Source organism: Eublepharis macularius, chromosome 7 (genome assembly GCF_028583425.1).
Source record: "Eublepharis macularius isolate TG4126 chromosome 7, MPM_Emac_v1.0, whole genome shotgun sequence".
Taxonomy (NCBI): domain Eukaryota; kingdom Metazoa; phylum Chordata; class Lepidosauria; order Squamata; family Eublepharidae; genus Eublepharis; species Eublepharis macularius.
In genome coordinates, this window is record NC_072796.1 from 69,063,174 (window position 1) to 69,079,410 (window position 16,237).

Consider the following 16,237-nt stretch of genomic DNA (forward strand, 5'->3'; position numbering starts at 1 on the left):
ACCACTAAAAAGAAGCATGTATATTTCATATATGTTGTAAATTTTTTGGTAAGCAGTTGGTAATAAAAGTTCCAAACAGATGTTCATTAGAGTTTCAAAGGGAGATGTTACAATATGTATGTATGTATGTATATTTGTTTTATTTATAGTTTAAATATGATTTTTTACTGTTGTTTATCTGCTCTGAGCCTGTGTAAGTGGGGAGAGCGGAATGTAGTAGTAGTAGTAGTAGTAGTAGTAGTAGTAGTAGTAGTAGTAGTAGTAGTAATAATAATAATAATAATAATATCTACCCTGCAGTCAATGAATCAGGAGTACAACAGGTGTAACCTGACAGCTAAACTGGTATTTTATATGAGCATTTGTGAGTTTGTATGTTCAATACACAGGTTTCAGTGCGAATATGAGAAATTAAGGGAAATTAATCTGAAAATCAACACCCAAATTTTGACTCACATCCCAGTTGGGCAGATTGGGGTAAAGTTATACCTAGAAATGTACTTCCCATTGAAATCAATGGACAGTTTATACTTGATTTCCTAGTACCCTAATTCCAATATTGAAGACCCTAGCTTAAGTATTTAAAGTAACGAGTACATTGAATTTAACTCTGATTATTTTTTGCCCTTACTCATTTGAATATATTCAGCAAAAATAGATTTTCTCATTGCCTTACAACACAGACCTTTCCCAAGAACTGATCAAAATATGCTCCATATTTGGTTATTTGCATGATATTCCTGTTAGGTCCTTTTTCAATTAAAATAGCACAATATCCTGTTCTCATATAATAAAGAAATATAACTTTGCTTAAGGGTGATAACCTTGTGGTTGGCAAAATAGCTCTAAAGTGGGAAACGCCCTCTATCCACCCTGCAAAAATCTGGATAAATGTCCACTTCAGCACACAAACATCTAATAGCTAAAAAAACTTCATAACACCTTCCTGTGCAAGCTGAGAGTGCATCATTTTGCTACTGAACTATTTTTGACTCTTAAGCTGATGTTAGCATGTTGCCTAGGATGCTGACCTGTTCGGAGAGCAGAGAGTTGTAAAAATGTATCCCTCTGACACCTGTGCAGCATAACTGTATTAAATACTAGCTTAATGCCCGTGCTTCGCTACGGTATTTAACTGCTTTAATTCCAGTTATAATACTTATGGGTATGTAACATTTTTCGGTTTGTGGGGTTTTTTTTAAAGTTGGTTTTGTAGTATAATGGCATAGTACCCGAGCATCACAAAGGTGTTTGTATAAAGCGAAGTGTGTTGATGCCGAAAACTGATGAAGTAAATTTTGAAATGTTACATTTATTGAAGAGATTTCTGGGAAATTACAGGCCAGTCAGTCTAATGTCAATACCTGGTAAGTTGGTGGAAAATGTTATTAAAGAAAGAATTAGTAATCACATTGATGAACAAAAGCTATTGAGGAAGACTCAGCATGGGTTCTGTAAGGGAAGATCTTGTCTCACGAACCTGTTAGAGTTCTTTGAGAGAGTGAGCAAATATGTGGACAAGGGGGAACCAATTGATGTTGTCTACCTGGACTTCCAGAAAGCTTTTGATAAAGTTCCTGATCAAAGGCTGCTAAGTAAGCTCAATAGACATGGGGTAAAAGGACAAGTCCTCTCGTGGATCAAAAACTGGCTAATGAACAGGAAACAGAGTGAGTTTAAATGGGCAATATTCACAGTGGAGGGTGGTAAGCAGTGGGGTACCCACTCAGCAAACTTAGCCACTTACAGCTTACTCCCAACTCCAAATCATGAATGAACAAGTTAAAAAGTACCGGACCCAAACACATGCTGAGACTGTGTGATGACATCACTTCTGGGAAGCGATGTTATCACGCAGGCTGTGGCTGCCCCGAGAGTGCTCCCGCAGTCCACAGGGGGGCTGATTCTGGCCCAAATAGGCCTGGAACACACCACTGCCATGCGGGAGAGCACTCCCCTTCCAAGCAGCAGCCCAATCCTGGTTGTTTCAGGCCCAAATTGGGCCAAATCAAGCCAAATTCATCTGCAAGGGGCCACTGCCATGTGGGGGACAGGTTCGGGCCCAAATTGGGCCGAAATGGGCCAAAAACAGCTGCAACGGGCCAAAAACAGCCCAGATTGGGTCCAAATTGGCCTGGAATGGAAAGTGACATCATCAACAGGCCATGGTCACCCTGGGAGTGCTCCTATTCTCCACAGGGGGCCCGATTCGGGTCCAAATTGGCTTGGAACGCACTGCTGCTGCATAGGAGAGCACTCCCCTGCCCAGCAGCGGCCCGATCCTGTCCGTTTCAGGCTTGAATTGGGCCGAATTGGGCCAAAATGGACCCCAAATGGCCGGGATCAGGCCTGAATTGGCCTGGAATAGTCTGCTGCCATGTGGGAGGACCCTCCCCACCAAGCAGTGGCCCGATCATGGTTATTTCGGGCCCATTTTGGCCATTTGGGGTCAAAATGGCCAAAACAACCAGGATTGGGCCCGAATTGGCCTGGAACGAGCCGCTGCAACACAGGGAAAACCTCCCTCTCCTGGCAGCAGTCCGATCCTGGCTGTTTCATGTCCAAATTGGGCCAAATTGGGCCCAAAATGGCCTGAAATGGGTCACTTGCATGCAGGAGAACTCTCCCCCACCCAGCAGCAGCCTCATCCATTTTGGCCATTTGGGGCCAAAACAGGCCCAAAATGGCCAAAACAGCTGAATACCCACCGGTCACGTGGGTATTTTGAAGAGGTGCCGGAATGCAGTTCTGCTGCTTTCCGGCTGAAAAAATAAACGTGAATTTATCTCAGATACAGTTTTCTTATTCATTATAAATCTTGTAATGTTTGTATGTTGAGCAAGGCAGGATCTGGATCATCATCAGCTACAATGTAATCATCATGAATAGTTTGACTATTTGTTTCTAGCCAAGCTTTCTATCATTTCCACACAATCATTTATTATGTTAGCACATGCCCAGGAAAGGGAAAAAATGATACGATAAGAAATTTCACTTAAGGGCAACATTCTGAATTCTATATCAGCATATCTAATTCTCAACATGGCCATATCTGCAGATGCTTAAATTCAAGGACCAGGGCCATGCACAGACTGCAGGCATTTTCTTGCAAACTTGAGGGGATACCCCCCTTCCCCCACTCTAGGTTTGCAGGAAAATTAGAAATCTGGGGAAAAGGAAGAAGCGGTGAATCACCCAAAATAAACACTTACGTTGGAGCTGCCACTGCTGCCTCCCTCTCTCTCTCTTTCTCTAAGGAAGGGGGGAAAGCCACTCACTGTGAAACTGAAAGCCAAGCATTGGCTGGGTTGGGCACAGAAGAGGCAGCATTGCCATTTCTCCCTCCTCCACCACCAGAAATCTCATACGTGAGTGAGCTGTAAGTTGAGCTGCAATGCCAAGCACCTCTGCAGAGAGAGATCTGTGCCACTATGATGGCCATGGGGCAAAGGAGGAAGTGATGTGGAGCAGGCAAGGATGGTTGCCTGACTGTACAGGATCCACTGCAAGAAGGGTGAATAGTTAGTCACACTGGTTAGAAGAGGGGTGGACAGGCCAAGCGGTGAAGGGGGGTGATTAGGCAGAGTGTCAAAGAGGGTGCGGTGGGCAGGCAGAGTAAGAATGAGAGGGATGGGGAACAGCATGGCAAGGGTGTTAATTAGGCATTACAGTAAGGAGAGGATTTGGTTGTTGGCTGAGCAGTAAAAGGGGGCAGGCAAAGTGACAAGGAAAGGAGTGGGTTGATTGGCAGCATGGCAAGGAGGGGCTGAGGGGCAGGCAGAACAGTGAGAATAGTGGGTGGTGGAGAGGTCAGACTGAGGAAAGAAGAGGCAATGGGAAGGCAAGAGGGAGGTGGGGCCAAATGTTGACAGAAAAATCAGAGAAGGGCATGGCATGGAAGGAAAAAGATGGAAGGAAGAGGTGGCAATAGGAGGAAAGGGTAAAGAAAGGTGGCTCTGTGTGTGTGTCAGAAGCCAGAGGAGAAAGGAGGGACAAGTGGGGGAATTTCCTTGTGAGTTTCTCATAGGTCCCTGATTGTTCCGTCACAATTCCTTAGTTTTTCCAAAAACAAGCCCAGTGCGTTGTATTTAAAAACACAGGGGATGGAAGTGTAATCTTCACTTAATTAGTATGGCCAGGGCAAACAAAATTATGTATAGGAAATGTCCTTTGAGTTAATGTTATATTTCCTGGGCTTTATAAGATCTCTGTGAGAGTTAATTTCCTCTACATTTCCCTGCATTAACTTCACACTTAGTTTTCACAAGTTAATTTCCTCTACAGTTTTGATTAAAGAAAGAAAATAGCTATAGAAAAGAAAAAAACATCAAAAAGATCACTATGACTCATGAGGAAAGATTTCTATACATTTCATAGTTCAGAACTTGGCTTCATCTTTAGTCTATTAATTTTGTCTATTTAATTATCTAATATCCAAGTGTGTTAAATTTGTTAACTCTTCTTTCCATCACTTAAATGTGACTGCTATAACATGGCATTTTTAGATGTCTTCATAGAACAGAAGAACTGGTTTTACAAGTATTGAGAAAGTGAACAGAGTATGTGAAATCAAGGAAGGGAAGCAAATTCCAGATGTAAGTGAACCTAGAAAAAATAGCTTTTCATTCAAAATATTAATATTCAGATGGGGCAATAAAATTGGCATTTTCACAGCTTCAGCAATTTGGCACAGAGCAAGTAACTGTAAAATCATTTGTTTCTAAAAAGTTGTCTGGTATTTAGAGCTATGGTATCTCTCTTGCAGTGTTACTAATACAACTTCTTCAGAACATTAACATCTCTCTAAAAATAGTTACAGGATTACATATTTAAAAAAAAATAAAGTCAGTTCCAATCTAGCAGTTGTCATTCCACCATTTTCAGCCTCTGCCTTATCTGTCTTATTATTGATGTTTTGAATCACCACCACTGGTAATGGAGGAGAAAATAAAACAGTGCCCTGGTCAACGACAGGAATGTATTTTAAGCAGCTTAGGTATAGAGTCATATATGCTCATTGCAATGTCATCTATTCTTTTGCTGTTTTCCAGCTGTCGTCTCTTATTCCATTCCTCTGCTCACAAAAATTTACAACAGAGAAAATGAAAAAATATCAGCCTGTGCGAGACAATGCAACCATCCTCAAATAGTACAAATCTGCCATAATTCACTATCAAAAGAAACTTATGACAACATCTTAAGACAGTTCTAGTATAAATAAAAATGAAAAGTTAACTCTCTAGGAAGTTCATTTACATCCTTAAAGGAGCTCTGTGGCTGAAAGGAAATTCTCCTATCTTCTTAACTCTTTACTATATATGACAACTTGGAATAAACTATCTTAAACTGTGTGACCCTAAGCACTCTTATATGAAAATACAGTCCTGTGCAAATGAATGATATTTACTTTTATTTGGAGTCAAACTGTCTGACTTAAGGTACTCAGAGACAGCTAACATCTTTTTGCAGGCAACATCAGGCATCATTTAATCTGTATGCAATAAGTGACATTGTTAAAATGAATGAAAGGCAGCTGGCCAAATGTTGAACCAAAGAACCCGATCAAAAAGACAGTGCCAGATGTTTTCCATAAACTCTGCAGAGGGAGGCACCAGGGAAATCAGCAGGGGCACCATGCTAAAGAAACCAGAGAAGCCAACTCCAGTTTCAACCATAACATGAAATTCTATGAAGACTATAAATACTGCATTCCTCAGTGCGAGTCTCAAAAGACACATTTGGATGTTTCTAGAGCCTACAGGAAAAATGTGTGTCTACTATTGTCTGGTTTATTTATAAGCATTACCTCCTGAATGGTTTAATAATGGTTTGTTTGAATCAGTTTTAAAAAGTCATGTTAAGAACCTGCTTTTAAATTCTACTCTATGAACTTAGTCATACTTTTCCCTTCCATATAAAAATATGGACTCTTAGTTTTTTCTCATTTAAATTGTGTGTTTTACATTGTCAAGTGAATCCACACAAATTCTATTTTCTGTTTTGATCTGTCTGTGCTGATGAAAACTTCGAGATATTTTTGAAAGATGTTCTAAAAACTTTTTTTGTGTTCTTGTCTCCTGAGGAAGTTTATAGTACAATGAGATAAACATCAAGAATAGCTAAGATTGTTTACACTGCACCTCTACAGATGGAGTTTGACATCATTTGTGTACAAATCTGAATGGCATGGCCAGTTCAATCAGTGAAATAATCAGTCCAATACACTTGCGCTCTCTAGATCATGAAATCCTGCCACTCTTTCTGCCCAACCTGTAAATGTGGGATTGGAAGGCATACGGCACAGCAGTCTCTAAACTATTTTCACCTAATGCATGATGACAAAATATAAGTTAATCTGAACACATTTTTAAAAAATAGTAAAAAAGTGATGCCAGATTTCCAGTACTGCATTTCTTCAGTTGGAGATACCTTAGGTGCTACTTTTTATGTATCCCATTAAGATCTGGCACTTCAGTTGGTGATTTGTAGCATGTCAAGGATTAGCACGTGACTCATCATAGTCACTGTGTAGCTTGCGTTTTGTGACACTATATGCTCAATGAAGTATGATCCCTAGAAACATTGAAATCAGTATTTTATTGCTAATTTTGTTTCTTGTGAGATATACTATACCAAGTTATATTTCTTTTCACCCTTTGGAGAAGAAAACTTAAAATCCTTATAATCAGTAATGTGGGTTTCTGGTAAAAATTGAATCATAAAAATTTCCAATCCAAATTTAAATAAATAATTTAAATATTGTTTGCAAAATGTAAATAATGTCAGCAAAAGAAAGCAAATACACTGTGTTTGAGGCTGGACCATGTACAAATTCTGGGGTTTGTCCATGCTTCATATCCCACATCTAGCTTAACAGGATTGATTTGCAGCGCAACAGCCCCAATAGATAAACACATATATGTAATATATTTACATATGTAAGGGCACAACATTTTCCATGGGAAAACATAGTATCAGAAAGTTTTCTGCCTCACTTGACTAGTGGAAATGAGTATAATTAGAAGAGTATGTATCTGTGCTATAGTAAATTTTGGGAGAATAAGCTTACATGCCTCTTTTTCAGTTAGATTAGTGGCCTCAATTCTAGTAAAAAGAAAGCCTGTCAATGTTTTGTTTTTATGGGAAATAGTAAGAAATTGTAAATAAGTCTACAATGAATCTAATCACTTGTATGTAAAACGTGCAATATTGTTGTTACATTATTTTAGTTTTGGAAACAAAATGAGAGTTCGAGTAAGAGAAATAGTTGCTTCCTTTCACATTCATGTACATTTTGCAGTAATTTTATTAGGGGTATTAATAAAATGCTTCCAGCATACTACCTCTATTTGGCATTCTGAATTGCCAGATTCTGTTGTTGGAGAGGCACTGATGCATGAATAATCTGCCTTCTTCTGTTTTTGTTCAGATTGTTATGCTTGCAAAGTTTTCTGAAGGTCTCTGCATTTTCCCCTTACTTTTTACCCATTACAAGACTACTAGTCCATTTGGACACTGGTTAGAAGAACACAGCACAAGAGAGAATCATTATGTTTTTCATGATGAAAGGCAAAGCCTGTGGCTATGTCAAGCTTGAAGCTAGAGTGTGTTACCCAAATGCTGGCAAACCCAATGCGACCGTATCTTAGAGAATCTGCACAATGGGAAGGAACGAGTTTAATTATTATTCAGCTATTTAAATTATTTGTTTAAACAATTAAAGAAACACACAATGCTGAGGCTACACTTTAGTTCTGATAAAAAACTCATGTTGGCAAGAGATTGGGTTAACACTGAAAACCTTAATTTCTACACTTCAAAAACATATTAACTTATAGAAAACAAAATACTCATGCTTCTTCTCTTTGTTTGCATTGGCAACAATCTCTGAGAGCCAGTTTGGTATAATGGTTATGAGCAACAGGACTCTAATCTGGAGAACCGGGTTTGATTCCCCTCTCCTCTACTTGAAACCAGCTCAGTTACCGCTCTCCCAGAGCTCTCTCAGCCCCACCCACCTCACAGGGTGATTGTTGTGAGAATAATAACAACATACTTTGTAAACTGGTCTGAGTGGGTGTTGTTGTCCTGAAGGGTGGTATATAAATCAAATGTTGTTGTTGTTGTTATTCACCTGCAAAACTAAATTAGTCAAAAGAGACTGAGGCCCCAAGATCCTGCTGTCTTCTGTTAGTAAACGTATGATTTTTTACTATCCTTTAAAAGTAGAAAACCATGTAAATTGCTGTCTTCATGAACCAAAAAATGATTATACAGCAGCAATTGTGAAATCGTTCAACAAGACACAAAATCCGTAAAGGGCAAATTGTAACAGAAACAAGAGATTATAACAGACTCTAAGAAGAAAAAATGTACAAATTCCAATACAAACTTTGCTAGCTTCTGCTAAAACAACCAACTACATTATCTTTTATGCACTCTGCATTCTGAAAGGCCACATGCTGAGGTAATACAACCTCTTTCCAGAGCATGTTTTGGAAACACAGATGGAGTTTCTAACTGCCTACATGGCAAAAACTAGCTGTTGCAACCAGAGAGCTGCAGGAAGTGGGTAACATCAGTTCCAGAATTATTCTTGAATTGTATGTTTGCATTTTACATTGTTTAAAAGCTTCTGAAATGTGTTATCATCCAGAGACATCTTCGTTTTTTTAAAAAAAGTATTCAGACCAAACATATTTTAGACCTAACATACGTCTTATTTTGATTCGTTCCTGACACATTTGGGAAGAATTAAAAATTTAAGCAAGTTTTGAAGCAGTTATCAGAAACATATGAGTATATATCTATAAATCAACATAAACTTGCTACTCTTTAATTTAATTCCTTTCTGTTCCTTCTTGAAATATTAGTTTTACTAATAACTGAGTCACAAAGCATTATTGTGAGTTTTATATTACTAAGGGCACAAACTGGCCAAAGTTAAAATACTTATCTTTTCTTCTTACGTGTTAACTATAAATACAAATTATGAAATTTGCTTCATAGCTAGAGAAACAAGCCAAATAACAAAATAGCCAAAAATCAAAACTAAAAAAACCTGAGCATCTTTAAATCTCTTAGATTTCAATGTGATAGTTAAACAGATTCTTAACTGAACAACTGAAATCAAGGGGCTAAATATGACCGGGCCATGCTTTTAATATTCACACAAACCAAGTATCTAGTATCTTCCAGGATCCAAGAGTGGATTGGCTGAATGGCCCCTGGGAAAAGTTGGCTGCTGGGGCCACATCAGCCCCAACCAAATCCCACACACAGGTGCAATCTGCTACAAGCCTGCAACTCTCACCAACACAGGGAAGTATGCCACAAGCTAGGCCTCCCCCACCCTTGGTGCAAAGAGAAGGATGCGCCTGGCCAAGAGAAAGATGCATCTGCTCCAGCCCAGCCTCCCACATGGTACAGGGAGAAAGACAAGCTGCGGTCAGCTTCCCTGCCCTACAAGATACAAGGAAAGACACACCGAGCCCAACTTGGCCTCCCTTACCCTACCATTGCACAACATGGGGAGAAGACTGCACCAGGCCTGGTCTCCATCCCCTGAGCAGCACAAGGGAAAACCACACCTAGCCCAGAAGAATGTGCCAGCCTCCCTGCCCTGAGTAGTATGGGAAAGAACCAGCCCAGCCTTTCCTCCTGGACTATGAAGAACACAAACCAGAAAGAAGGCATCAGAAGGAGGTAGGGCCAGGGTAGGCTGCAGTGGGGCCCTTTTCTAGGGCTGTTTTTTCCTCCCAGTCTACCCCTATAGAATCTAAGTTCCATCGCCAAGAAAGGGAAAACCAAATATCACAGTGCTTATCATTTCCCTTAATCCAACCCTGTAGCATCACTGTACAGCTCTACTGTGCACCTGTTCAGAAGATGCTGCCTATATGAGCTGGTGTTTCATATGTAACCTGGGTGGAGGCGGCAGTTTCTCTGCTGCAGCTATATGAATGCCAATCAAGATTGGCATTACAATATACAGCAACATTGATAATACTTTGGGTTTACAGAAGCCTCTCCTCCTTGTCTAACTCCAAAGCAGGGGAATATGATCCTTAAGACGGAAAAACAAAAGTTTATTTTAATGTCCAGGGCAATGAAGTATTAGACTGGTTTCCAATAATCCAAATCTACTAGAGCCCATGCATTTCCCTGTTAGTGCATACATAGCTCAATTACTGAAATCTTGAATGGGGATCTCATGGGCCTTCTGTTCTCTCTGGTGGCTTCCAATTTTCTCCTGTTGTTTTTAGTTCTTTGATACCATCTCAAGGGTGCTCTGAGTGAATCCAGGTTATGCTAGAAGTTATTAAACACTAGGTCTCCACATTCTGGCACTCATACATGCATTTATTTACTAGATGTATATTTGTTTCAAACATTCCTATTCCATTTTTACATTTTCAGTGCTTAATATTTCTTAATTTATTCTACCTTTCTATCATCTGTTTATGAATACTAGGATGCAAGACACCTATAACTACAACAAATCAATCGTCCATTTTGCAGCTGAAATCAATGGGCTTAGACTGGAGTAACTCTGTTTAGGATTGCTCTGTAGGAGACTTATCTAAGACCATGAAAGAAGTGAAATTTGAAATAGGTTCTCATACATTCATACCATAATCACAGGCATGTATTTTGGTGGGCAGCCACATAATGATTATGACATGAGAGCTGAGTTACCTTGTTCTTCATGGTAGCTAACACCAAACTCTGAGTTTTCTGCATACAATAACTGATCTCACAGATTGTCTGGCACCAGAGACCTTCTTTTTGGTCATATGTAGTGCTGTGATTTACTTATTTTTATACGCCACATTTGTTCCCAGTGGGGTTCCAAAACAGCTGGCACTGTTCTCCTCTACTCCACTTTACCATCACAGCATCCATGTCAGGTAAGTTAGGTAGAAACTGTGACTGGCCCAAGATCACCCAACAAGTTTCCATGGCAGTGCTGGAATTTGAACTTGGGTCTCCAAAATCCTAGCCAGGCACTTTAACCACTACACCACACTGGCTCAACAATGGATATACTTGGTAACCTACTGCCTACCACATGACTGACAATAGTTGTCAGATGAAATGGCTCAGCCATAACATGACAAGTGTACACAGGCAGTTATTGTTACTGAAGCTCTCAATATAAGTGAATAATCTGTATCACATGAATACATCCCATACACTAAGCACAAAAATATATTTATGATGTTTATATATCACATGTAGGAAAAATAACCAACAAGTCAAAAGAAATACAAATTAGACTTTTTTGACCTTCAGTCAAAAATAAAATGTTTATTATGAAATAATAATGGCTGTTTTAATACATTTTAACTTTTACTTTAAATGCGTGAGAACTTTTTTAGAAGGCAGAAAAATCTCTTGTCTTCTTATAATACCATAAACTTCCAGAAACAGATGATTTAGGAAGTCAGCTAAAATCAGGTTCTTTACTGAGCCCAAGGTGTTGCCAGCAATATCACACACAAAAATTTCCTTTATCAGCAAACTTCTCTGGGACAAATGCAAGGAATGTGTACAAGATGCACACTAATATTGTGAAACTTCTGCCTGCGGGGGAAGCTGATGTTTGGACTAAACCTCTTGGAAGTAACCTCTGGTAAGACCAGGAGCATGTTTTATGATTCAATGGGAATTTTATCTCATTTTAGTGTAATGGCTGTTGGTTTAATGATTGTGAACTACTTGTGACGAGGTGGCTTAGAAACTTAAATAATAATGTGTGCATAGTAAACAACGGCACTCTCCCAAGATAATGTTTTATAAGTCTGGAGAGAAGGGATAATAATTTTTGAAGTCAAAAGACTTGACAGCCAGCTGACTCTCTGTGTACCTTTGGAAAAGTGTGTACTTTGTCAATAAATGGCCTTTTCCTCCCCTTCCCCCACTTATCCACTATTTCTTAGCAGGTTATCTCGAAGCTAGTCTTGGTGAGCAAACAAACTTCATCCGCAGCTCTCAGGAGACTTTAAACTGAGCCCTTCTGCGGCGCCTCCTCCGCCCCCGTCCCTCCCAGTCTAGCCAAGGGCACCAGCCACTGTCGCACCAGCAGCCAAAAGCCTTTCCTTGGCGGAAGGGGGGGGGTGCCCCCAATGGTTCCTCGAGCCGTCCCAGCAGCGGCACACAAATGGCAGCGGTCACCAGGCAAGGTGCAGAAGGCGAGCGCCCCTTGAGACAAGAGCCTGCCCGGCACGGAAGCTTTACCTGAGAGGCGACCGGCTGGGGGGGCTCTCCGGCGCGAAGCTCTGCTCCGCTCGGGATGGAGCGTACGAATGGTAGGCTGTCAGCACCACGCTGCCCGAGTCGTTGATCTCCATTATTCGAGGCGCATGTCTTCCCTCACAGCTGCCCGCCGCCGGTGGGGTCTAAGGAGGCTGTCACAAAAGCAAAGGCATGGTCTTGCCTGTGAAGATCCCCGGGCTTCCCCTCGCCTGCTCGCTGCCGATTGCGGGCAGGCGAGAACCAGCTCTTCCTCCAGCCAGAAGAGCGGAATTAGCATACATTCAAAAACACCGCCCCCCTCGCACACGCCTCGGTCAAAGGACGAGCCATGTTTTGAGGAAAGGAGGGACCTGAGGGGAATCCTTCGCGGTGCACAGACGCAGCAGAGCTGCTTCTTAGGCTCCCCTCCAAAGACAAGGGCGAGGGATTTCTCTTGTGCCGCAAGGAAGGAGGGAAAGGGAAATGAAGCCGTTTCTCCAAGGTCAGCGATAATCTGAGAACAAGGCTGCGTAAAGCCCTCGAGGCGAAAGAAAAATGGCCCAAAGTGGACTTACGTCGCGGAGCTGCGGCAGCTTCACAGTGCGAGCCTTTTCATTTCAGGCAGCGAAGAGGCAAACAACATAGACGCAGAGTTGAAATAACGTTTCTTCCTCAAATTCAAAATCTTGCAAACTTCCAAAATATCCAGTTTCTACTTTTCAAATGTTTTAAAATTCTGCATTTGATGCTGAAGGATACTTTTGAAAAAAAAAAACAGAATTTTATTGACAAGTATTAAGGCAGCAATTTTTTTCCTTTAGAGCAATCAATCTAATAACATGCATAGTTTGGAATACTGAAAATAATCCAATTCAAGAATAAACACAAAATCGAACAAGCAATTTCAAATTAAGTTAATTTGAGAATATTGCCTCAATTCCACTTTACATACCACTTTACATTCCTCTCAGTTATTAAATCACGATTGCTTCCAGAAAAGTGCTCATTGAGTCCTAAGCATTAGGAAGTATTTTGTGGTCAGCAGTACCTCAAGAAGCACTGGCACCCAGACTTACCTGGGGGAGCCAGTAACGGAGGGCAAGTCACATGGCGGCCAACATGTTGTCCATGGCTGTGGGGTACCCAGAGACCCTCACTGCAATTCAAAATCCTATGCCAGTCAATCATGGCTAGCTGGCCTGGAAAGTTCGGGGTGGGGGAGGGCTGGCAGACCTGGGAGGCAGGGTTCCCACTTAGGTCCACCACCAGGGGTCTTAAGGGCAGCTGGTCCACCCCTCGGCATTCTGCTCCTGGCCGGCTTTCTGGGCACAGCGTGCAGCAAGTGCTCTGGTAGGCAAAGAGTGCTAAGGAAGGCAGCAGTAGCACAGCTGCAGGTGCAAGGGGCAGTGACGCCTCACTGGTGCAGCAGACAACCAGCAGCAGCGCGCTCGAGCAGTAGTGGCCTTGGCAATGGGCAGCCTGAACAGCAGTGGCTTTGGTGGCCATCCCCTGCAGCAACCCCCAGCATCGGGTGCCCAAACAAAAGAGCTGAGCCTCAAAAGGTGAAAAACAAGTGCTGGGGAGCTGAAGCAGCTCTTTGTTCTGTCCAGGCCACTGGAGTCTACCTCGCTGTGAGTCTCCAGCTCCCCAGCCCTTCATGCATGAGGACTGCTCCCCCCTGACCAGTTTCCAGTTCTTTGCTGTGTTCAGGTACTGCCTTAGGGTGGCCAGCTTACTAGCTGCAGACTTTGGCATGCATTCCTTCAGGATCAGGGCCACCACAGTGGTGAACCACTCCAGCCTGGACTTTGCACATCCAGGCCATAGGGAGATGGTGGTCAGGGGCTTACAGAGCTTAAATTTGTCTGGGTCTGGGGACCACTCACTGATGTTTTCTGTCTTGTCAGGTCAGCGCAGGTTGGTCTGGACAGTATTGCGTACTGGGTGGGTCTCTACACATCTTTGGCTATATGGGGCTCACAGTTTGGCCTGGACAGGCCCATCAACATCCCATATATCAGCATCCGGGGAATACTATGGGATTCGCTGCTTCCAAATATACTTCTATGTGCCTGCCATCTCAGCCCCCTGATGCCCTGGTCATCCAGCTGGAGAACAACTTGTGCAGATGGCTCAGTTTGGACTTGAGGCATGCTATCAGGCACAAATTGGAACATGTCTGAGGCCGTTTTCCTCTCATGTGCATACTTTGGTTGGACTTGCTGGAGCACCACTGTTGGCGTAGGGCTGACGGCCCAGGCCAGGCCAACATGGCCAGGAAGAAGGTAACCAGGGCTGTGGGTCAGTTCGTAGAGTCTCAAGGGGGCTTAGTGATCCCTCACCACGACATCTATTTTAAGATGGGGGGGGGGAAGCAGGCAAGGTGTTGGAGACACCTGCCAAGGTATACTTTCTCTGAACATGTAGATACAGTAAACTATCATGTCTGTTGAGAGCAGTACTTTTTCCTAAAAAAGGGGGGGGGCACCTGTATGTTTGCCATCATGAGAGCCCAAAAAAAGAAAGAGGGGCTTCCTCCGGGACCAAGATGCATAAAGAGAAAGGGAAAACCCTTCTGGAAGTATAAACAATGCTGAATAATTTTTATATATCAATTTATAGTATTTAGAAAGTGCAATGTGCTGAATGTACTAGAACAATAATAAATACATAAATAGAATAATAAATACAAAAATAAATAAATACAATAACTACAATGCTAATGAACTGCATCCAAAATCCTTCCTATTACAATGAACAATGAGATAAATGATTTAAATCCAATATTGCACAGTCCAACTGGTGAAGATAAATCCTACAGGTAAGTACAACTGACTTTAAACGATATAATTATGAACCTTATATGTTTATTCTTCTAGACAACTGGTAACAATGTATATTAGAGATGTTCATTTATAATTAAGTGCAGTGGATATTATGAGCCTTTGAGGAAGAGGGATACGAAATGGGATAGTCCAAGCTGGCAAGGCCCATTAGGCTCATTCCAGAGGCACAAAACACTTTGATCTCCTTATCCACTGTGTATTCCTTCAAGGACAGAGAATTTCAAGAAGACTCTTCACCTAGAAGAAACTTTATTAGGAACTTTAATTTATCAATGAAACACATCTACTTCACAAGCAAAACAAGGTGTAGTGTTTCAAAGTACATACTGATTTCACAACACAATCTTTCAACAATTTTTTCATCAACAATTAACTGAAATGTGGATTTCAAAGTATGTATCTTCTTTATCTTTTTTCTGCATACTTGCATAACTGCCATGAATGTGTATAAACTGAAACAATGAACAAAAGGGGAAATTTAAAATCATACTTTGTTCCTTATATAAAGAAACTGGAAACTGGCAAAAGGAGCTTAGAACCAACAAGACAGGAAAGAGATTATGCTTGTTGATGGAAGAGAACTGGAAGGTATTACATGGTTTCTTTCAAAGCTTTATGTTTGCACTTTGATGCTGAGAGCCACAACTCTGTGCCACTTCGAAGTTCCTCCTAAAATGACATGGTTGAATGTGCCTACAAGTGCTAAAGGTGAATCCTGACAGGAATAGACTGATGCAATTTGAATATATGCTGATTATGAATATAAAAAGGCATATGATACACATCTGACTTTGTATTTCATGCCTGTGTTTCCAAATAGTCTTTAGGAAACATATCTTTGAATGCCGTTTATTTGTTTCCTATGAATAACTCAATTTCACGTAAACTCTCACATTGTTTTTTACAATAAAAATTGGTTGATCATCATCTTATATTTTAATTTATAACACAAACAGTGCAATCCTAAGAAGAGTTACTCCAGATGATGGGTTTAGACTGGAGTAACTTTGTTTAGGATTATACTGAAAGGCAATTCCACAAATTCTCCACAACATTAATAATTAATATTCATTTGAAAAGTTCTTTGTTGCAGTTTATAGTCATTTACTCCTCATGTATTGTTCATCAATATATCTAATTCTCTATGTTACGTG

At 41.1% G+C, this 16,237-nt stretch overlaps 1 protein-coding gene across 1 annotated transcript in view; it reads right to left on the reverse strand.

The window, feature by feature from the left end:
- Positions 1-12,526, reverse strand: part of ARHGAP28 (Rho GTPase activating protein 28) — an 88,616-nt gene extending 76,090 nt beyond the window's left edge. The window contains exon 1 of the mRNA XM_054984976.1: positions 12,241-12,526. Within this exon, the coding sequence (XP_054840951.1) occupies positions 12,241-12,353 (113 nt within the window). The 5' untranslated portion in view covers positions 12,354-12,526. The remainder of the gene's footprint in view (positions 1-12,240) is intronic.
- Between the last annotated feature and the right edge of the window lie 3,711 nt (positions 12,527-16,237).